The sequence below is a fragment of the Doryrhamphus excisus genome, linkage group LG19 (genome assembly GCF_037039965.1).
Source record: "Doryrhamphus excisus strain RoL-2023G ecotype Guam linkage group LG19, RoL_Dexc_Guam_v1.1, whole genome shotgun sequence".
Taxonomy (NCBI): Eukaryota; Metazoa; Chordata; class Actinopteri; order Syngnathiformes; family Syngnathidae; genus Doryrhamphus; species Doryrhamphus excisus.
Window position 1 is genome coordinate 8,376,857 of NC_136375.1, and position 22,708 is coordinate 8,399,564.

General features: G+C 41.9%; 1 protein-coding gene across 13 annotated transcripts in view; it reads right to left on the reverse strand.

The window, feature by feature from the left end:
* otofa (otoferlin a) overlaps positions 1-22,708 on the reverse strand; it is a 50,884-nt gene that overhangs the window by 1,784 nt on the left and 26,392 nt on the right. The window contains exons 6-47 of one of the 13 annotated variants that reach the window (XM_078799115.1): positions 22,347-22,420; positions 21,537-21,663; positions 21,395-21,449; positions 20,962-21,093; positions 19,541-19,603; positions 19,382-19,466; positions 19,140-19,299; positions 17,871-18,057; positions 17,512-17,698; positions 16,755-16,978; positions 16,048-16,156; positions 15,789-15,975; positions 14,109-14,229; positions 13,724-13,824; positions 13,529-13,619; positions 13,318-13,434; positions 12,646-12,798; positions 12,369-12,561; positions 12,161-12,285; positions 11,945-12,076; positions 11,041-11,202; positions 10,727-10,798; positions 10,247-10,366; positions 10,019-10,180; positions 9,768-9,930; positions 8,479-8,645; positions 8,316-8,345; positions 8,051-8,188; positions 7,905-7,980; positions 7,302-7,447; positions 6,948-7,082; positions 6,728-6,865; positions 6,534-6,661; positions 5,476-5,646; positions 5,241-5,401; positions 5,014-5,156; positions 4,816-4,904; positions 3,711-3,809; positions 2,607-2,848; positions 2,359-2,537; positions 1,081-1,181; positions 692-879 (exon numbers count right to left, since the gene is read on the reverse strand). In XM_078799115.1, coding sequence (XP_078655241.1) covers positions 699-879; positions 1,081-1,181; positions 2,359-2,537; positions 2,607-2,848; positions 3,711-3,809; positions 4,816-4,904; positions 5,014-5,156; positions 5,241-5,401; positions 5,476-5,646; positions 6,534-6,661; positions 6,728-6,865; positions 6,948-7,082; positions 7,302-7,447; positions 7,905-7,980; positions 8,051-8,188; positions 8,316-8,345; positions 8,479-8,645; positions 9,768-9,930; positions 10,019-10,180; positions 10,247-10,366; positions 10,727-10,798; positions 11,041-11,202; positions 11,945-12,076; positions 12,161-12,285; positions 12,369-12,561; positions 12,646-12,798; positions 13,318-13,434; positions 13,529-13,619; positions 13,724-13,824; positions 14,109-14,229; positions 15,789-15,975; positions 16,048-16,156; positions 16,755-16,978; positions 17,512-17,698; positions 17,871-18,057; positions 19,140-19,299; positions 19,382-19,466; positions 19,541-19,603; positions 20,962-21,093; positions 21,395-21,449; positions 21,537-21,663; positions 22,347-22,420 — 5,626 coding nt within the window. In that variant the 3' untranslated portion in view covers positions 692-698. Of the gene's footprint in view, positions 1-691; positions 880-1,080; positions 1,182-2,358; positions 2,538-2,606; positions 2,849-3,710; positions 3,810-3,996; positions 4,096-4,815; positions 4,905-5,013; positions 5,157-5,240; positions 5,402-5,475; positions 5,647-6,533; positions 6,662-6,727; positions 6,866-6,947; positions 7,083-7,301; positions 7,448-7,904; positions 7,981-8,050; positions 8,189-8,315; positions 8,346-8,478; positions 8,646-9,767; positions 9,931-10,018; positions 10,181-10,246; positions 10,367-10,726; positions 10,799-11,040; positions 11,203-11,941; positions 12,077-12,160; positions 12,286-12,368; positions 12,562-12,645; positions 12,799-13,317; positions 13,435-13,528; positions 13,620-13,723; positions 13,825-14,108; positions 14,230-15,788; positions 15,976-16,047; positions 16,157-16,754; positions 16,979-17,511; positions 17,699-17,870; positions 18,058-19,139; positions 19,300-19,381; positions 19,467-19,540; positions 19,604-20,961; positions 21,094-21,394; positions 21,450-21,536; positions 21,664-22,346; positions 22,421-22,708 lie in introns of all 13 variants that reach the window. The other 12 variants (XM_078799116.1, XM_058055974.2, XM_058055971.2 and 9 more) reach the window with 12 other exon arrangements.

Genomic DNA, 22,708 nt, shown 5'->3' on the forward strand with positions numbered 1-22,708 from the left:
GTTCAATTCCACCCTCGGCCATCTCTGTGTGGAGTTTGTGTGGAGTTTTCCAAAAACATGCTAGGTTAATTGCCGACTCCAAATTGTCCATAGGTATGAATGTGAGTGTGAATGGTTGTTTGTCTATATGTGCCCTGTGATTGGCTGGCCACCAGTCCAGGGTGTACCTCGCCCGAAGACAGCTGGGATAGGCTCCAGCACCCCCGCGACCCTCGTGAGAATAAGCGATAGAAAATGAATGAATTAATGAATATATATACATTCATTAAGTACGCTGGGTGAAAACAATGTAATACACAGGGCACACCTGTGTGTGGCGCTGTAAATCTGGGGTCTCGACCCACACAACACGTATTCAAAAAATCTATGGCTCAAATTGATGGCTCTGCTTCACTGACACCCATTATCTTATGAGCATCACAACTTCTCCCCTGTTTGCTAACTTGTCAGACCCATGAGACAAATTTTCCAGGCATGTATTTGTGTTTTTCCGACTAAATGTGAACTGATCGTATTTGTGGTGCTGTGTGGTGTATTTAAAAGATGGAAAGAAACAGTAGGAGTTGAAGACAAGACATAGAAAAGCTTCTACGGAAGGAGTGAAACTTTGCAAGTACATGAGGGCAGGGAGCAACATGGACAGAAGAAGCAGAGGAAGACGTGGTGGGGTTGGTGGAGGGAATAAGGCTACCGGCACATCAGGCCCCCAGCATCTTCTTCACCAGGTAGCCAGGGATGGAGTAGAGGAAGAGGCCCAACATGAGCAGCAGCAGCATGAGGCCCAGAACCTTGAGAATCAGCCAGCGGTAGTTGTGCCACAGGAAGTAGCGAATGGACTTCAGAGGGCCCAGAAACCACATGAAGCTTGTATCCGGGCGACTTTTAAAGAAGCGGGGGCGCGAGAAGGCAGACGGGGAAAAGTAAAACACAGAAAAAAAGGTAAGAAGACACAGGAGGGGAGACAGTTGAAGAAATGGAGGAGAAAGTAGAGATAGCGAGAAGGAATCCTGAGCGGCAAACTAAATGGAATTAAATTAACCATGCAGGTCTACAGGACCAGGAACCTTGCTGATGTCTCACTTTGGTTTCTCCAGTGGATCAGGCTCGTTTCGTCCCAGTCCCACAGGGCTTTTCTCCGCCTCTTCTGCAGTCACCAGATGAAGTTCAGCCTCCACTTTGCCCTGGAGAGGTAACGGTAACTATAGATGAGGTATAGCTGCACAAATAGGATGGTTCAGTTCACTCACGCTACTTGCACTTACACTGCTAGTTAGTGCTAGCACCAAATTAGCCTAGTCAGAAATCATATGCTAACATGAATGAAGGAATAGCAGAATGAACAAGGTGAGCGCCTGAACACCGACGGAAAAACAATAACCCATGGAGGTGTTGCGCGCTCACAGACGGTGTTGCTTGCTACATTGCAAAATATCATTTTGACAACTGTGTCCGGCTACTGTGGCTCACACAGGTACCGTATGTGAATTACACCTCATGACAATCATCAAAAAAATGACTATCGACGATAATTCGTAGCATAATTCAACCAGCAAAATGTGTTACGATACAAAAAAGTTGCAATTTTACAAGATCAAACATGTAATAATGTAATTTCATTTCCCTGACAAGCACAGCACAGCACAGCACAGCACAGCCTACCTTTGGCCTAGACAAATACAACTTTTTTTGTTAATATTTTGACTTTTTTTTCCTATTTCTGTTGTTTTTTGGGGGAATTTTCCAACTCCTTCAATATTTTCTCCTAATTAAGACTTCTATCCCGTAATATTTGGACTTTATTCTCCTAACTTCCACGCAACCTAATTTTGCAAAAATGACAACTTTATTATTTGTTTTTTTTTATTTTGTTTTTCATAATATTCCAGTAGAAAAAAATAGATTTTTCTTGACTCTATCATTTTCATCCTACACAAATAAATACTCCTCTATTTTATTACTTATTACTTATTATTTTACAATTACTCCTGATTTTTTAAATTTAAAAAAAAGCTTGACGTAAAAAAAAAGTCAGCACCAGTTGTGATATTAGCAGTGACAGGCCTACTTATACTGTACATATACTTTCTTCACGTTGTTTTGTTTATTTGAAGTCATTCTGTTTCATTTCCATTGTAGAAGCTGGTGTTTATCATTAATAACTGGTTGAGGGACCAATTGCATTACGTGAGTGAGCGAGCGCACTGGCTCCGATTGTGTTTCTATTATGCAAGATATTAATAACTGGCAGGAAGAGTGATGGCACTGCCTATATGACGTTTGAGGTCACCCTGACATATATATTGCATAATTTACACATCTTTTTAAAATCCTTTCATTATCCTGCTGTTTCTGTCTTACCGTCAACTCCATCTCATCGTTCTCATCCCGGGCGACAAACGGCCACCATCCCTTCACCCTCTTTTGCTTGAAAATGGAAATAGCAGGAAGTTCCTGCTCATTTCGGATCATGTCGATGGAGCACTGCTTGGACGTCTTCGCCCCTCGAGGGAACCGGTTCAGATCCAGCTCGATGGCACCTGGAAGCGATTCAAAATTGAGGTGAAAAGTGCAATCATTGTTTAGGAAGCAACCCGATTGGTTCTTACCGAGGAAGTCATCAGCAGAGAAGTGGTCGGCGTCCCACACCTGTAGCGTGAGGCGAGGGGGGATCTTATATTCAGTCTCGTCCCAAGAGAACATCGATTCTTTCTTGGAGATGACGATCTTTTCCTCCGCCATGAGGTAATCGAAGGGGAAGACGAAGCGCCAGTTGAAGTTTCCCTCCCCGGTCAGGGAGTGGTAGTGGACATCCGTGTCCTGTCTGTCCTCCTGCTGCCCCTTCAGCCACCTGCGTTGAAGACCAGTGAGAGCACGGATCAGTCCCTGGTGACTTTAAGGATCTGACTTTAAGGGGGCGGGGACAGGTTCCTAGAGGCATGCATAGTGTTGGGAATGTTGGTTAGTCATTGAATTTCATTTGGTTGCTTTAATCCAGGAGACCAGGGAACTTGATGTTGGAACAAGAGTCAAGAATACATTTATCTAGTTTTTACCTCCTGGGGCGCCACCTACTGCTGTGTATTATGCCAATATGTTAGCTAAATGTATTTATATTTTAGGTCTACAGATTTACATTATGTTGCGCCAAATGACAAATTAGAGATTTTCTTCCTGTCACTCACGACACAGGAAACTAAGGCTCTCCAGGTGAAGTTATGAAGCTGATTTTAAGAAATATATGATGTTCCTCCTGGTGCTAATATTACTTTCAATTCTCACTTAAAGCAACACACTGATTATTTAAGGGAGACGTGCAGGAATAAGTAGATTCCAGAAAAACCCGGTCATCAATACCAGAAAAAACATTTCCCAAGCAAGCACTTTAACATGTCGGTGTTCATTTAAGGAGCATTAGCGTATAACCTTGTCAAAGCAATGGAGATGCACTCCAGGCATGCAGGCTCTGTGCTGACATACATCCATGCAACAGGCAGGACGTGTTGCAAAATGTAAAGCCACCATATACCACACAAGAGTCATACAAATATGTTCAAGAAAAGATATGGGCTATGGTTTTTGTTTCTGACTGACTTTATTACGTCTACAGAGACAAGACGGGTCAAGATGCAGGATAGCAGAAAAAAAGATTTAAAGGGATGTGAAAAAGGGAGGAAGCTGTGCGAGCCATGCGATGGAATTGTGTGTTTTACCCCCTGACATAGATGTCAGACATCTTCTCTCCTGTCAGGAAAGCATCGTCCTCTAGAATTACGTCATCAGTGTTCCAAATAATAACACGTAGCTCAAAGCTGGACACAAGCAGAGACACACCACAAAGACAAAAAAAAATGGACACACACCACAAATGGAAACAAAACAAAAACAAAAAAAAGTAGTTAACTGCAAACAAAACAAAAAAGCACTCTACACACGACACTCAGCTTACACCCACGGGACGCGGTACCACGTGGACGGCTGCTTGCCCGCTGTACCTACCCCCTGACAAATATGTCACTGGACTTTTCCCCAGTGAAGTAATCATCGTCCTCCAGTATTACTTCGTCTGTATTCCAAATAATCACTCTGAGCTCATATCTGGTAAATGGGGAGGAGGAAGGAACACATGTACATACATAGTTGCACTGCAAATGGAGAGCTCAAAACGGATCAGAAAAAAATAACCAATTCTTCAGCTAGAAAATATTCATAAAGTAACATTTGCATGGTATACTTTTGTTGTATCACTATCATAATTTACATATTTTTTAGTTCATTTTTGTTTTCAATGTAGAAGTTACAAGTACAGTTATATTATTTTCAATTTTTTTTTGTTTTTTTTTAAATGAGTCCAGTGTTTCCAACAATCAATTTTAATAAAATTTTTGTCTAACCATTTTAAAAATCATCCAAAATATGTTTCTTATTTTAATATTATTTAGTTTGTATTTAATGATTCCAATATTTCCAAAAATCAATGTTAAAGATAGATGATTTTTTTTGTATATATATACATACAATGACTCCAGTATACATAAAAACGTTTCAGTAACAGCTATGAAAATAACTGCTTCAGCATACAATATAATAGTAGTTGTCATGACAACACATTGCATTTCACCATGATGCTAAGTTACGTTTAAATCTGGTTTGATTATATATTAAAGTATATATTTCCAATAAACATAATATAATAATGGGATTATTGCGGTACACTACCTCAGTGTTGCCACTGAAAATGATGCCAAATCCCATCATCCCACGCTGGTAAAGTACATATTTTAATATTGTTTTGTTTAAAAAAATAAACAATCTTACCTTTTAGGCTTTCGGGGTGATATGTCGATGGCAGGTCCAGGAGCTGGCATGTCCATCGGAAACATGTCCACCCACATTTCGATACGACCCTTTGCGCATGATAACATTGTAATGGTTTAGTTTATGTTGACAAAGTAGGAAAGTAACACTGTACCATCAATCTTAATACACACTTTTAATGACTTCAAAATGTCTTACCTGCTCAATGCCTGGCTTGTCAGGGTTCAGCAGGGGTCTTGTCTCCACATGTTCCGGGACGAGCCGACAGCCCACCCGGGGGACCTCCTCCCAGTGGTTTAGCACGGTCAGAGCTAAATGTTCTTCTGTTTGTTTCTTCAGACCTTACAACAAAGAAAGAAGCAAAAACTAAAAAAAAAAAACCTAAAACAACATAACCGGAAAGCTTGTAACTATTCCCGTCCTACCGTTTTCATCCTCGATCTCTGTTGGTCCAATGAAGATCCGGTTCGCAACCTTGACTTTTCCTCCAGGGCCGTATTGAGGGGGGTCAATCTTGCCCTCCTTACACAGCTTTGCTAGGATCTGGCTGGGCTTCATGGGATCACGCCACACATTGTATCCATGGCTAACAAAAACACAAACATGGAAGATTTCTATTTGTTCAGCTGCTTTGAGTGATGTCATATTGGTGTCGCTTACAGGGAGTAGCTGGATGAAATGCCACAGGTGGCTCTGTATTTACTATAAAAGCGATTCTCCAAGTCGATCTTTGTCTCTCCAATCAGGTCGTCTGTGCCGACAAGATCCCAGTCGTAAACGGAAACCGTCAGCATGGACTTCATGGGGAATGTTGCTTCGATGTCAAATGACCTGCGTGGAGTGATGGGGAACGGAGACATGGATTTCGGTCAGTTTAATGAGTCGTCTTCTGGTTGCTTCAAGACATAAAGACGAGGAAACATCAACTCGTGAATACAAACAGCATAACCTATATGACCTAAATTTTGATTGACAACATTTTGTTCACAAATCTCCCCAGGTACAAATGTGAGGCGCTAACTTCAACAGCTTGGGGAACTCCACTCCATTCTCTTTTGCAGGCGGTGAATTCATTCATTTTCTACCGCTTTTCCTCACGAGGGTCGCGGGGGTGCTGGAGCCTATCCCAGCTGTCTTCGAGCGAGCGGCGGGGTACACCCTGGACTGGTCGCCAGCCAATCACAGGGCACATATAGACAAACAACCATTCACACTCACATTCATACCTATGGACAACCTATGGAATGTGGGAGAAAACCAGAGTACCCGGAGAAAACCCATGTATGCACGGGGAGAACATGCAAACTCCACACAGAGATGGGTGGAATTGAACCCTGGTCTCCTAACTGTGAGGTCTGCGTGCTAACGACTCGACCGCCGTGCAGCCCGCGGTGAATTCAATATTGCAATATATCCATCCATCCATTTTCTAGACGGCTTATCCTCACTAGGGTCGCGGGGGTATGCTGGAGCCTATCCCAGCTGACTTCCGGCAAGAGGCGGGGTGCACCCTGGACTGGTCGTGCAGTATATCCAACTTTTTTTTGCATTGATTCGATTGTGTTGGCTTTGTATTACACAGCCCGTTTAGGCAGTTAAAAAAGCCCACACTTTTTAAAAGTTTATGTCTTTATGCTTGTTAGGCGGTCCTTCAATGCATACCATAACTGACAAAAAAAATGTTTTATGCCCTTTACTTTGAATCTGGAATGACTCACTTGCCAAATACAGGATTTAGCTGCTTGGAGATGTAGTTCTCTTTGTCCTTGACTTCTGCCTTGCCTAGCTTGATGACGATATATGGGTCCGCCTTGCCGTTTATGTCTGCAGGATGCAGATCTGTGGCCTGAAGTCAAGAACAACCATTAGCGCTAAAGTTGGCGTCAATTTATCCAGCAAGAAGCTAACGTACCCTGACCACATACACTCGAACAAGGACATTGATGGGGTCGTTATGAGGAATGCTCTGGAACATGCCCATGTTTGGATCAAATCCCGCATCTCTTGAGATCTCCTCTGACAATGGCAGCTTGTACATACACAGGGAACCCTAAATCACAGAGCAATGTCACGTTATGGAAAAAGCTCACATTTAGAACCTTACATTACATTCAATTATGGCACAATACCACCTTAAATCGTCCAACAATTCTGTCGTCATCTAGTGTATGTTCGTCGTCATCGCCGGCTTTCCCTCTGTACAGGTTGAAAGTGTGCAGCCAGTCTTCAAAGTCTCCGTATTCGGTCTCCAGCTCCTTGTTGTACACCTGAGCAAGCCAAAAGAAAAACGCAGATTGTGAGTTTGCACAAACTGATCAAGAAATACAATTTTAAAATTAGAAAATGTATTCTTATATGTAGCCCATGGTGTTCCTCAAGGGTCTGTTTCGGGTCCGTTATGTTTTCTATGATATGGTTATTGTCCATCCTTATGGACATGCCACAAATATTTGTTGCTAGTGTCACAATCCGCATTAAATACTTACCACTAACTCGTCCACTTTTGCTTTAATTGTAGGTTTCTCCACTCCATCCACAGCATGACCCCTCTTCTTGTCTTTGGAGCTTTTCTTGTCCTTGTACTTTTCCCTTGTCCTGGAGCCTTTCCGAACAAGGTCATCAGATTTGATATCTGACCAGAGGGTTGATTGGAGGTGGAGGAAGGATGGCATCATGGGGTGAGGCGGAATTGTGCACAACACGCATGAATGTCATGATAGCCGTAAGGCTTGAAGGACATACGGCACATCAACTTACATTACATAGGCCAAAGACTGGGATAAAAGAATGCTTATATTTGTTGCAAATTTCCTGTGCATTGCAGTGCTGTGAGGTTATGGGGTGATTATGAACATGACGATAATTCCGATAAAAATGACTTATGACATCAGTTGCACACAAAAAGAGAACGTAAGTGCAAGTTCCCATCGTTATCCATCCATTCTCATTAGGGTCGCAAGAGAGCTGGAACATTTCGGACATAGTCTCACCCGCAGACAATTTAGAGTCTCCAGTTAAGCTAATGTGCATGCAAGCAAGGGGAGAAAATGCAAACTCCACACAGTTATGTTGCATAATATTGATCATACCTGCCGCCTCTATTGCAATCTCTAGGTCTTCCCTCTCCTCCGCTTCAGCCTGAGCTTCTTCCTGAGCTTTGAGCATCTAAAGCGGCAACATTTTTTAAATCTCATTAGGTTGTAAGGACAACCATAGAATGCTGAAATAGACAAACCTCTTTTAATGTCTCTATGGAAGCAAAATATTTGGACCACCAATCTAACACGCTTTCGTCAGGCTCTTCCTCTTCCTCCACTCCTCCCTTCTTTTTCTTCTTCTTCTTCTTTTTCTCTTTGTCACTCTCTTCCTCAATCTGTTGACACAGTTGAGACTCTGAAGTGATTCTGTGTCTCATCTTAGTACTGAGGTACCAGTGAAACTAAAGGATAATGCTGTACAGTATTTTCACTGCCAGGTTTCTATAGGAACAATGAACTCACCATGTCAACTTTTACAACAGCGTCAGACGTCTACAACAGGGATTAATACAGGGATTAATAACACAGTCATGCATGCAAGGGAAGAGAGCAAAATACACACATATAGTACAAACACACCCTATAGAAATTAGCAGGGAATGCTATACTACAAAAAAAATCTTACAGCTTCTAGCTTGACAAATGTATCCATTTTGCGAATCGCAGGTTCCGGCTCCATGTTCACGATGATGTCACCTGTGGAGCGAGAGAAAGTGCGCGAGGAAACACTGGGTGAGAAGCGAGGCTGGGAGCCACCATTGGTTAGGACCATGTAGCCATTCATTAGTTTAGCTGTTTGGATGTAGCGAGGCCCAAAAGCGAGGAGAGACAGCAGGCAGCAGGAGAGCAGAAGACAGTCCATGACATGCAAGACAAGCAGAGAGAGAAAGAAACGCAATGGAAGGAAGGTTAAAACACACACACAAAAAAAAGCCCAGCAGCCCAAAGCAAGCGTCGAAATCAGCAAAGTTAGTGAAGGAAATTATTATATTTTTTAAATATATACTTTAGCAAACCCCCAAATTTATACATGATTTTCACACAGAGAAACCAACAATTCATGGGATGAAATAAATTTCCCTAAAATCAGTTACCACTGAAATGCTGCACATTTTTTTACTATACATTAAAAATATGTGCTCATGAAAATAAATCAAATTAAAAAAACACATTTTGAAAACTAAAAAACTCTCTTAAAGGGGAACTGCACTTTTTGGAATTTTGCCCATCATTTACAATCCTTATGTGAAACATGAACACATTCTTCTTTCTTTCCTGTGCATTCTAGTGTGAGACAATGAGTTAATTTCTGCTTGCTAGCAACTGACGACAAGATGCTCGTTTCCCGTCAGCATTTTTGACCTTGTGCTGGAAGACACAGCCATCCCAATGAGAGTGTCATCGTAAGTGTTGCAGCTGCTGTGTTGTTGACAGAACTACCATAAGTACGTATGTGTATCAATGCGCAGAAAATAAGTTTGGGTATTGTTTTAAATCATCAAAATACGGCAAGATACTACAACTATTACATGTTATTATCAGTGTACATGTTAATGCAGGATCACATCATGGATATCAAACCATGCAACATTGTTAGAGGCTTTTTTATACAGGGCTTTATAGTCGAAATAGGTGTATCGCAATGACAGCATTGTAAGCTAGCTAACTCAAATTATCTTGTTTTCTTGTGTTATAATGCACAGAAAAAAGAAAGAAATATGTGTTCATGTTTCACATAATAATTGACATTGAAAGATGGGCAAATTTAAAAAAAAAAGTGCAGTTCCATTTAAAGTAAGTAAAGTAGGGTGTTCCTCAGGGCTGTGGTTTAAGTCACAATGTGTTTTCCTTTTATTCATATCTGATACATTATCTCTCATACATTATCTCTCTCTGTGTGTGAATGGGTCGTACCTGCACTGCCCCAGTTATTGGACGACTTGTCTGGAGCGCAGTAGATGAACCGCCTCAGACATGTGACAGCATGGGAGCCAACCAGGGTGTTGCGACCAAACGCCCGGCAGTCCACCACCCTGATGTTGAGCGGAGGGTGGAGAAGCTCATTCTCTGGGAGGTCCTAATGCGAAAACAGGTACACATAATATTTGATATTCTGAATTCTTATAAACCTAAAAAGTTAATCTTGGTTAGATAGTGTCACTCACTACTTCAAACCATTTGACCAAAGTGCTGAAATTTGGGTTCTTCTTGTAATTTTGGATAAGAACAGACTGAACACCTCTTCCCGCACACTCAATGTCCACACGGGGCCGATCCACCTGGGCCAGGTTAATTCTCTTTAGGTCCCTTAGGCCCCAAAACAAAACCTGAATCGGACAAAAGCAAGATATTGCAACAAGAATATTCCAATTGATTCAGCTGTCAAATCTTACCTCTATGCGGTAGCGACTCAGGACAGGCCGGATCCCCAACGGCACCGGGACAATTGGTCCTCGCTCTGAGTCTGTTGGTCCTTCAAGAGGAGGAAGGTCGACTGTCCCTCCTTGACCAATCTAGTGCGGGTGGAATAATTCTTTATTTCATGCTGCATAAGCACAAGCTCTATTAGCTGTGGTGCTGTGATGGATGTCACTACTTGGCAGCAACCTATTAAGTTTGCTGACATCAAAACAAAACGTTTGATGTAGGGTTACTCTGAATCAAGTTTGTTATACATACGGCAATTTAATATGTAGCATATAGACCGGTGGAAATTGAATGCAGTGAAGTTCCCTAAGTTGCACTTTAGTTTCGGATTTCTGTTATTTAAAGCTTAATTGCCTTGATTGAATTAAACAAGGATGGGCAGATAACTGTGAAGGAGACAAAAGCTTGAGAAAAAAAATGCTGATGGTTGGAAAAAAGAAAAGCACCTTTATCTGAGGAACAGCAAAGTTATGGACAGCAATCAGAGCTCGCCTTATCTCCTCGCCATCGAAAGGTATCTAGAGGCACCAGGAATGGAGGGTGCAAGAGGGCGGAAAGGGATGGATATTTCACAGGAGGAGGAAAAACCGCAGGAACACCAAAGAAGTTTGTTTACAAATGGCAAAACAGTGGTATGAAAGCAGGAACAGAATATATGATCAAGATCAAGAAAATGAAAAATACAGAATGGAAACTCCTATTGACCACTCTTGTAAATGGAGAAGTGTGTTATCCCTTATCATTTAAGCTTATGGGTTACCTGAAGCAGCTCAAAAGCAGCCAGCAGTTCTCCTGCAGTGCAGTTCCCTCTGTAAATCTGATAGTACTCCAACTGCGGTGGAAACCTTGGAGGGCCATAGTGCTCATCACACATCTTAATAGTCGGTTTGGCAAATGTCCGACCTATGAACTCTGCCTTTCCCTGGACATAGGATCATAATAATGGGCAGTGGAGACAATCAAGGGACAAAGGAAAGGAGTTTGACATGGACGTGGGACGTGCAGTTATTTATTCTAACCGCTGGATGGCAGTGTTGCTTAAAGGCACATAGAACGTGGATGGAAAAAAGCCTGCAAGTAAAAATTGGACTGGAAACGCCTAAGCTTGAGAAATGTAGTGATTTTTTTTTATAGTGGAAAACTTTCCATGAGATTTAACAAAGATTTAGTGTGAACAATATGGGAAGAAAAAAGAAATGTGCACATTCATGTTTATGTATTTAATGTCAATTATAATTAATTCCCATGGAGAGCATTCAACTTTTAATATTTCTCAAGCTTCCCAGTGAAAATATTCCTATACATTCAGCTTCTTATCAGTGCCAATAAAGTAGAGCTCCTTCTGTAATGCGTGCAGCAATGGTTGTTGAAGGACTGCATGCATATTTTTGTATACATTTTCAGGTTTGAACTGCAGCAGTTCATGCTACATCAACTATAATCCCACTGCGGGATTGCTAACTCCAATTCAGTGTCTGCAGAGCAGTGCAATCACACTCTATTGGTGCATGAAAGAGCAAGGCCGGTGTTCATATGAGGGACAGGATGTAGGAGTGAGTACAAAAAGGTCAGAACATGAGGAATGGAGAAGCAAGACATTTCTATGAGCATAAAGCGTTGACTTTTCTTTCCGTGCGAGATGCTGTTGGGTATAATCCTACCACAGTGTCTTGGTCGTAAATTTCAATCACAATGATTGGCGGGTCGTCTCTCAGCTCACTGGCCTCCCCAAACAGTTCCACATCGTCAAAAACCAGCAGCTGGTCCCACGTAGGGCAAAGGGTCTCGCTTAGAATCTGCAGCACAGATAGTACATGACATGTTTGTGTGGAAACATGCCTAAAGTAGAAATGACAAAATAAACACAGTGTGTTCCTTACCTCTGTGACCTGGCTATGCGTGGAGAAGAAGACTCTGGCGAAGGGGTCGGAAAGTCCGCTGTTATCGGCTGCAAACAAACTTCGAGCCTGGTACATGTGCGCTCTCAACTGGAAGACCTGCTTCACTGTTGGACACACATTTAACTAGATGGGCGTATCCTTGTAAAAAGCGATCACCGTAACATGGATTTAGGTCGTGTGTACATACTGTCATACACAAGGCTGACAGGGGGCGCGGAGTGAAGTGAAGGGCCCGCTTTCGCAACTTTAACCTCCTCGAAACCATTAGGCAAACCGCTCAGGAATTCATTCTTTTGCTTCTTGAGGCCGAGCCATAAGTACAGCTCAAGCTTAGCCTGAACGGTCCAACCAGCCGGGCCGAAACCTTTTTTACCAGGTAACTGTGAACACAGACTCAAACAATCATTTGTATTCTGACACAAACGGCCAAATAACGAGCATGAGAGAAAAGGCAGTGGACTCACTTTGAGAAAAACGGCTTTGACTTTACCGCAGTCTTTTCCTGTCTCCTCATCCACGACGGAGTAGAGAATGTCTTTGGAGGGAATTCGGGCGTACGCAATGCGCTTATTGTTGCTCATCATCCACACAAAGACATCAGGGATGCTGTGCTGTGGCTGGATAAGCATCACATAATGAGCTAATAATGAGCAATTAAAACGATAATGCTAAACAGGAAGGCTAAAATGACTCTACTGTAATAGTAATCACACAGTATCAATTACCATACAAAATATACCCCAAAGGTGGCAGACATCAACCAATCAGAGGATGGAAAAATACTGACCTTAGCTGGCCCTGTGAGGTGAATCTGAAATCTGATTGGTCAAAGAAGCAGACCCTTTGCTAATAGAGTTAAGTGACATTGGGCCAGCACTCCTAATACTGAAGGCCCGGACAGATTACATTGACATGGCAACCTACAGAAGCTGAAATCTGAAGCCAAGAGACATGCTACAAAATTATGATAATACATTGTTGGGAATAAATTCATCTAATTTCATGGAACAAATACTAGAATTTGAAGTTGTAGATGTAGTAAATGTGTGTTCTGAGTGTGTAGGCCAGCACAGAAAGCCTTGCTGGCTTTCTTGTTAAGGCACAATTTAAGCTATGTTCTACATTCAAACATTTACCTCATCAGCAAGGAAGCGAAGTCTCTGCAGGAAGTTTTGTACAAGCTTTAATTTGTCTTTCACTGTGTTTTTCTTCACCTGCGTCCTCATCTGTTTGGATTGCTGACCCATGTTCTCCTGCATGAACAACAATAACTGCTTAAGACACTAATACAAGAAGAAGTACCTTAAGGCAATTAAGGCTCTAAAATTATTGCATTGTTGTTATTACCATTTCTCTCATGCAGGACTTGAGTCTTTCTCGGTCCAGTTTGGTTCTACCTGTCTGGTTTATGTCCTTGTTGGCTAAATGTACAAACCGACTGGGAAAAAGCAGAGAATACAGAAAACGAAAAGCATAAAAACACTGTATAAGGAGTGATTTCATTGCTAGATGGTGAAAAATGTTGATTGTCTCTGAGCTTGCCTGCAGCCAATACTCAGTTCCTCCAGAACTCCCCTGAGTCGGCGCTCTGGAAAAGCTTTTTCTGTCTTAATGATCTCCTGAACATCATTTAGACCCTCTTCCTGCACAGGGAAACATATAACAGCTTAGCAGCTAGTAGGACCTCGAGGTGTGTGACACTGTTAAAAAGTTACATCAGGGTTTCTTCTCTTCTGAGCTGATTGATGCTTCAGTCAGCGAGCTCGGGGCCACTATTACCGTGTCATGGCTTAATGGCAAGTCTATGGACTGTGACTGTTATTCTTGGCTGTCTGAAGGAGCTAATAGGCCATTTGGTCGCACAGCAAATGACTGCATATTTAGTTTGTCCTAAACTACGTATCTTTAGAGACAACTGTATACTGACCAGCTTGTCAGCAATCTTGTCCATCATGTTGGAGTTGTACAGTCGTCTTCTCTGGTCCTGCCACCAGCTCTTGATGTACACACATGGTTTCTTCTCAAAGTATGGAAGGTGGAAGTAATTCCTGTCAGGTCCAACAAGCATAGGCAATATTAAAACCTTTAAAACGTGAAGGCAAGAGGATTTCCATCAATATGTGGAACTTTGGTGAAAATATCTGATCTGTCTTCACTGTTTTGAGTCCCTAAAAGTAGCCTGCTATTTAACAAACTGATGGATGGATGGAGAAACGACAAATATGGTGGTGTGTGATTTATTAGAGACTGATTTGAGTCATTGTGGAACTGTTCCTCCTGGCCAAGAATCAACAAACTAATTGAGTTGGTTACAGCATTCATCATCGTCCATGAGCCAGAAAATCGCTTGCTAGCTAAAAAAAAATACATGAACACACACAAAAATGTTTTAAAAAATACTGTCTGTGGTATATTTCTATATCAGCTAAAAGATAGAAACTTATCTCTTGTTTGGGTGGCTTTTTTGCACAGAGGGCGGCGACATCTTTTCACTATCACAGCTACAGCTCAACTAAACACACTTATCATTCTAAATAAGTACATACTTCACAGATGTCGAACACCTTAGCGCCATCTAGGGGCATGGAAGTTGCAACACATGACAACTCCTTAACACCAGCTATGATTGGGTCCCATCACTCTTTCCTTAACATCATTCGATATCCTCTATGAATTGAAAAGTAGCCTGCTAGCTAACATATTGATAGATGGACAAACAACAATAAATAATGTCATCTGGTTATTAGAGTCACTCTGGAACTGTTTTCCCAGACCTGGAATATAAAATTAGTTCAGTTGTACATCTTACGTCATTGTCCATGAACAAGAAAGTAGGTAGCTAACATACCATAAGACAGCAAAGACAAATATGGCGTCCATGTTTTTTTCCCTCCAATACAGTACATTTGGTAAGTCCCATCCCACTATATTAATACTAATATTATTTCTCTCCCCTATGTTTCCACTCTTGTTAGAGATGTTTTTCTTTTTACCGTTTTGGTGCCTATGCAACTGTTCCCCCTGTCCCAGAGTGCAAAATAGTATGCTAGCTACCTAATAACTGGAGGTAAAAACGAACCAAACCCGGCAAGTTAGCAACACTGGGTATGGTCTTGTTGCCGAATGCGATCCTAATGCTAACAAATTGATAAACTGAAAGAAAAAAAATATATATATACATAAAAATACAAAAATACACATATTTTTGACATGATGAATGATGGTGCTGTTACCCCTTCACAGAATACGAATGGTACAGTCCTGGCCTAGCCTATTCTGTCTATTCATTCAGTCTAGTCTATTCAGTGTAACATTCTCCATGAGCCTGCAAGCTAATGCACAAATTCCAAATACACGGCGCCACAATTTTTTCCATTTTACTTGAGGTTTTGTCGTTTCTTCTCTTTACAGTAGAAATGTTATAGTCCTGTTGTCATACGCTGTCATCCGTCAACCAGGAAGTGCTACTCTAATGTGATACTACTCTTATATATTGACTACATGAGCAAAAAAGGCTGTATTATTCCATCTTAAATGTGACAGTGTATCATATGTTCATCACAATCCCGCCCCCAACCCCTTCATCTTGTGACCCCCGACCTCTGACCTGTCTGTGATGACAGGCCTCATGAGGGGGGTAGATGAGATCGACACCAAGTCCCTTTCCTCGTCCGCCTCCTCGTCGCTGGAGTTCTGGATGAGCTCGCTCTCTTCTTCGTCGCTTTCACCGTCTTTCTTCTTCTTTTTTGATAATGACGGTTTACTTGTTCCGTCTATCTGGTTGCCATAGTTACCTTTTTGGGAGACAGCTCACTGGTGAATGGTGGTATTGTTAGCATTTTTGATTAGGCCAGCAAAGACTTTACCAATTGTGATCTCAAAAGTAATCGACTTGTCCCCAATTTTTCGATCAATCATGGTAGCCTCCAGGAAGGCACCGAAGAGGAAGAACTCCTCCATTTTGCCCGTGGCGCTCTGACCAGATGAAAAAACGAAAAAGAAGCAAGAAGGACAGACAGGCAATAAAGAAAACATAAAAATTTTATAGTTGCCTTTTATTGTTGCCCGGTGCCAGCGGTAAGAATTACTGCTTCTTTTTAATTCCTCACTCAGATACACGCAAATGAAAACACATTTTAGAGAACCTACATTACATTTAAGACTGGAGGAATCAATATTGTTATTTTTCCATTGCCAACCATATTGCAATTGTTATTTATTATTTCAGTTTATTTGACTCTGCATCTGCCTGCTTGGCCAGGTCTCCCTTGCAAAAAAGATCTTTGATCTAAATTGGACAAACCTGGATAAATATATAACAATAAACCATTTAATAATAATAAAATGTATATAATCCATACAAATATAGTAGCATCTGTTAGACAAAAGCTGAGCCAATAGAGCAGTAGACTATGGAGCACGAAGTCTATTGTAGGGTCAGAAGGGGTCATGTAGCGTATTGGTCACATGGCTCGCTGCTCATGTTAAACAGCTTTGACTGTTAATTAACCGGTTTAGGTTTTACCGATGCAGCGCTTTTACTTATTTTAGTGATATACCCAAGTTCTCTTACCTCAGAAATGTTGGAGACAGACTCCATCTGCACATCGGTGGAGCTGATGATCTCTGGAGATGTTGTGTCCAGGATCTCCACGGCAATGGAGAGCAACAGCCGGGCACGGAAGGAAACGCCTTCTCCCAGGCCGTCATTCAAGTCCTGGTGCTCGTCCATGAGGGTGTATTGACGTGTGGAGCCGTACATATTGACCCAAGCTGGACCCAAGGTGGGCAAGAACCCTAGAAGCAAAATGAACACAATACAGCAATCCTTCCTGTATTGCAGTGAATTGGTTCCAGTGAATTTCAGAGTTATAGCATAGAGAACTTGTGTACGACCTTCTAACTACGGGTTTTAACATTATTAGAGCCCTCTAGACATGAAATAATACCCCTATAGTCAACTTTTCCAATATATAGTATATGAGATGGCTCGGGCATCTAGTCCGGATGCCTCCTGGACCCTTTCCCAGTGAGGTGTTATGAGCATGCCCAGCTGGGAGAAGGCCCTGGAGCAGATCCAGGACATGCTGGAGCGATTAGGTCGGGAACGTCTTGGTGTCTTCCCGCCATTTACACATCTGAGTGGGTGTGGATCACCCAGGCCAATTTATTTCCAGTATTTTTTTTACTTTAATTGCACTGTGACTAATTAACACATTTTAACCGGATAAGAATTTGTATTGGAAAAAAAGAGGATTCATGTATTTATAGTGACAGCTAATCAATGGTAATTTGTTTTGCTCACGCCCACGACTCTTGATTTAACCTACCTTTGTCGCCATCATTAGATATTTTACGGAGGTCAATAAAGTGGGTTCCTATAGCAACATCATTGACCTTATCGGAGTCACGGATTTGGACCTTCATGCGTTTGCAGAGCGGAGGGAATAGCTCGGTGAAGATAATTTGCTCGTTCCAGATGGGTTCATAACTGCTTTTTTGGACTGAAGTCTTCCCCTAGGGACACAAAATCACATTGGGACATCCAGCATATTACAACCACATAAAATATAAATGGAGGAAAAGATCTTTTTCCATGCATACCAACTATATATGGACATTGGAAGACAGGAATTAAACTATTCCCTCAAACAATGAAAGGTGAAAAAAGTGAAATGGAAAGTTTTACTTTCTGCCCAGAGAAGTGCACTTGAACGTAAGGATCCACCAGATCTCGGCTCTCTCCTATTAGGGCCTTCTTCACATTGGCCATGATGTTGGTGTTCATTTTTGGAAGGCCCTCAGCGCGGTAGATTTTCACGTAGAACCTCGCCCACTGCCGCTCTGCAGGGATGCCTTCTGGGAGAAGAAGGTTGCTGGACAAAGGAAAGTACAAATGCATGCTAAAATATGAGTGATCTTGAGGAGAACCCTGCAGATATTCCGTCTTCCCTCGCTATATCCGAAAATCGCTCCCTCATGGTTTAATTTAAATTAATTAATAAATTATAACCGTGCAATAAACTGCTTCAAAGATTCGGTCCAATAACCGTGCAATAACCATGCAATATACAAGTGCAAGAACCAACATGTACACAGCTGTATATAATTCTTGATTAGTATTACCTTGATTTTGCACTTGACCTTGACTGATTACCTTGATTTTGCCAACTGCTGTTGGCGGAGATTACATTACATACATTACTTTAACTCTGCATGCAAACTCGTGTCCGACATGACGTGCAATGTGGTGTAAAAAAAAAAAAAAAAAAAGAATAATAGCATTGTCAATGTGACTATAGGGGTGTTATTTCATGTCTAAAAGGCTCATCAATGTTCATTCATTCATTCATTTTCTACAGCTTTTTCCTCATGAGGGTTGCGGGGGTGCTGGAGCCTATTCCAGCTGTCTTCGGGCGAGAGGCGGGGTACACCCTGGACTGGTCGCCAGCCAATCACAGGGCACATATAGACAAACAACCATTCACACTCACATTCATACCTATGGAGAATTTGGAGTCGCCAATTAACCTAGCATGTTTTTGGAATGTGGGAGGAAACCGGAGTACCCGGAGAAAACCCACACATGCACGGGGAGAACATGCAAACTCCACACAGAGATGGCCGAGGGTGGAATTGAACCCTGGTCTCCTAGCTGTGAGGTCTGCGCGCTAACCACTAGACCGCCGTGCCACCGATTAATCAATGTTGGTCGATAATATTTGTTTTCGGAACACAGGTAATACTTTTCTTCTTGTGTTTCTAACCGCGCTTGAGATCTCAACATGGACCAAAAATTATATCTGATTCTTCAATTTTGTGAAAATACAACCCGATGATACAGCTACATACATCATAAACAATGGGACAATACAATGGGGTCACCTACAACAATGTATTTCTGAGTAACCCCACTGCTAACAAGTCAGTGTTGCTCCCACACTTTTCATCGTCCTACCCTTCGATGTCATCCTCGTCGGTCTCGTTGGCCTTGTGCGGGGTCTTGATGTTGTCGCCCTTCCCGACCACCGCAATGTCACACTTTAGATATCCTTTGCAACCCGCCGTGATGTCATCAGGATCAGAAAGGATAGCCCACTTGTGGTAGAACTGGTGTTCTGGTATCCACATTAGTAAATTAGCCCGAGACAATACACACATTTGCGTGCATTGTTGCATTATTATAAATCCAAAGCTTACCAGGCTGAGAGTAAACCGTGCCAACATCCATCTTGAAGGTTCCCACCAGTGTTCCACTCCGGAGAAGGTTTTTAGAGTGAATAACCTTGAATTGCAGATTAAGATTAGCATCAATGAATATATTTAAATCATTCAGGAAATGATGTTAACGATCCTTACCGATAACTTAATGATCTTATCAAACATGACATCAGGAGGGACGTGGAAGTCAAAGACAAAATACTGCAACCAGAGAGCAGAGTTACTTCAAGAGCACATTTTCTCACTCAGAGGCTGAAACGTTAAACAGAAGGCTCATTTCTAATGACGAAACAATCTTTTCATTATGGAGTCAGGCTAGTGCTGCAGAGAGATGGTTGATGTAATCTTCCATTTCCGTTTGCAAAAGAGGAGCCTCTTGATGCATAGCACCTCTTTTCATTGCTCCATAGATATCTATGAAGGATGGCAAACGCTGTGGAACGGAGGTAAAAAACCAGGACAGAAACTTTACTTTCCAGTCGGTGTACCCCCAGGGGGTGTTGTCACAAACAAAAGAATCAATAGCAGACCGACTCGCTTTTGTCTCTCCGCGGGACTCACAAGGTTGAGCTCTGCACGACGCTCAGCTGCTGGAGCTCTTTGGGAACACTTTCAAATGAAGTGCAGGAGCACCTGCTCTGCATTGTGCATTGTGTTGCTGTCACTTATAATAACATAATGAATACCTGCTCCCAATATGGGTAATATGCTGTTAACAGATTTGTAAAAAAAATATATGAAAAGAACCAAAGCATAACAATGTATTGACCTGAATATACAGTATATGGGCTGCACGGCGGAGAAGTGGTTAGCGCATAGGCCACACAGCTAGGAGACCCGAGTTCCATTCCATCCTCGGCCATCTCTGTGTGGAGTTTGCATGTTCTCCCCGTGCATGCGCAGGTTTTCGCCAGGTACTCCGGTTTCCTCCCACTCCAAAAACATTCATTCATTTTCTACCGTTTTTTAATCATGAGGGTTGCGCGGGCTCCTGCAGTCTATCCCAGCTGTCTTCAGGCGAGAGGTGGGGTACACCCTGGACTGGTGGCCGGCCAATCACAGGGCACATATAGACAAACAACCATTCACTCACAACACTCACATTCATACCTATGGACAATTTGGAGTGGCCAATTAACCTAGCATGTTTTTGGAATGTGGGAGGAAACCGGAGTACCCGGAGAAAACCCACGCATGCACGGGGAGAACATGCAAACTCCACACAGAGATGGCCAAGGGTGGAATTGAACCCTGGTCTTCTAGCTGTGAGGTCTGCGCGGTAACCACTCGACCGCCGGGCCGCCTATTCCAAAAACATGCTAGGTTAATTGGCAACTCCAAATTGTCCATAGGTATGAATGTGAGTGTGAATGGTTGATTGTCTATATGTGCCCTGTGATTGGCTGGGCACATATAGACAGCTGGGATAGGCTCCAGCACCCGTGCGACCCTTGTGAGGATAAGCGATAGAAAATGACTGAATACAGTATATGATGACACCGCATATAAGACGCCAACCCTTTTTCAAAACTCATTTTTGACATATTTTGTGGACTCACCTCATTGTAGTAGGGACAATTGGTTGACTCCTTCATTGACGTGTACTTCTTCTCCTCTCCAATCTCCACGCACACCACGGGGTCCATGTTCAAACCAATCAGCTGCCGCGCCTCCACAATTGTGATGCTGATCTGTTTGAAGGTGTAAAAATCGCGAGATCATACAAGCCACTTGGTAAAACGGGAAAAAGATTCCAAGGTATAGGTTGACCACCTGGAAGTTGAATAAATAAATCACATTAACCTCAATCAGTTTTTCACGTAATCCAATCATCCTCCTGACTTCCATTTTACAGTGACATCTCCCAAGGCTAAACTAATATAACATTTGAGGTATCTACTCAATCTAACAATTAGCCTTTAGAGGAGACGAGTGAATGAATATGCATGACAAACATAAATCCTCTGTAATAATGTTGCGATTGTTAGAAACCTGGTAATCCACTGGTCGTCCAGAGCTCGGCTCCATTTTAATATCTGGCTTTGACCTGTACAAATGAGCACAATCAGTCATTTAAAAAAAAAAAAAATCAGATTTAACTGAATTTGTGTATGTTCTTCAACAGATATGAGACCTCTTATTGGAGATGTTTGTGGTGACAGCAGTGACTGAAGCTAGTGAGATAGCATCTGGTTCCAACATCCCAGCAAGACGCATCGCCTTCTTGTCCAGATCCACCATATCCAGGACCGCCGGCTCATCTAGGTACAACATATATAAGTATAACAATGTAACCCAGGGGCGCCAAAAGTGCCGCCCATGTTGTTTTTTTTATTCTTAAAATATAAGAATACAAGAGTAAAGTCACAATATTAAGAGGAAAAAGTTGTAATATAACAAGAAAAACATTGTAATGGTCCAAAATTATGTCATTTTAGGAGCATAAAGTTGAAATATCAAAGAAAAACATATTATTTTTTTAATAAAATCAGAAATTGAGAAACAAAACAACAAAGTAATTTATTATATTACTTGAATAAAGTCAAACTATTATGCAGATAAAGTCATAATAGAATAAAATTTTGCCCAAAACATTGAAATAACGGTAAAGAAATGACTCTAATTTTACATGAATAAAGTCAAAATATTAAGAGAAAATACTTCTAACGAGAAACACACCTAAATGCATCACAAAGCCAAGATGCATTTTTTTCTTGAAATCCCGCATTTGTAGCTTCCTAGCATAGGTACAGTACTTGTGTTGCTTTACAAAATATGAAGGTGTAGTATCTTTTTATCATTCCCACTCATACTATGATGGACCGAACTGTGCCACTTGGTAGGGAATGTACAGTATCTTGGTACTTTGCATATTTTGACAATGGAAGTGCTTACTTTGCTGGGAAATTGGATTCATTTGTAAATACGGGGCCAAATATTTTACCTCCTTTCTTGGGATCATCTTTGGAGCTCTTGATCTTTCCAAGCTTCATGACTGAAGACATTCCCCTCGCTGCTCTGTTGGTATAATGAAGACAGGGACAGAGAGATGTAAGCGATATTATGAACACGCCGTTGATAATCTGAACTTGTGTCCTTGAAGGTCACTTTCCATCAGCGGGCCCAGACCCGTCAGTCGCACTCCGACAACCAACTGGCAACCAAACACCAAGAAGTCCAATCAAAGTGACTGGCCACGACATTTAACTCCCGACAATATAAGTCCAACTCATCACCAGCCACAATCCTCCAAAGCCACGTTCACAAAAACAACAGTGTCCGGTTTCTCTACATTTATTTGATCTG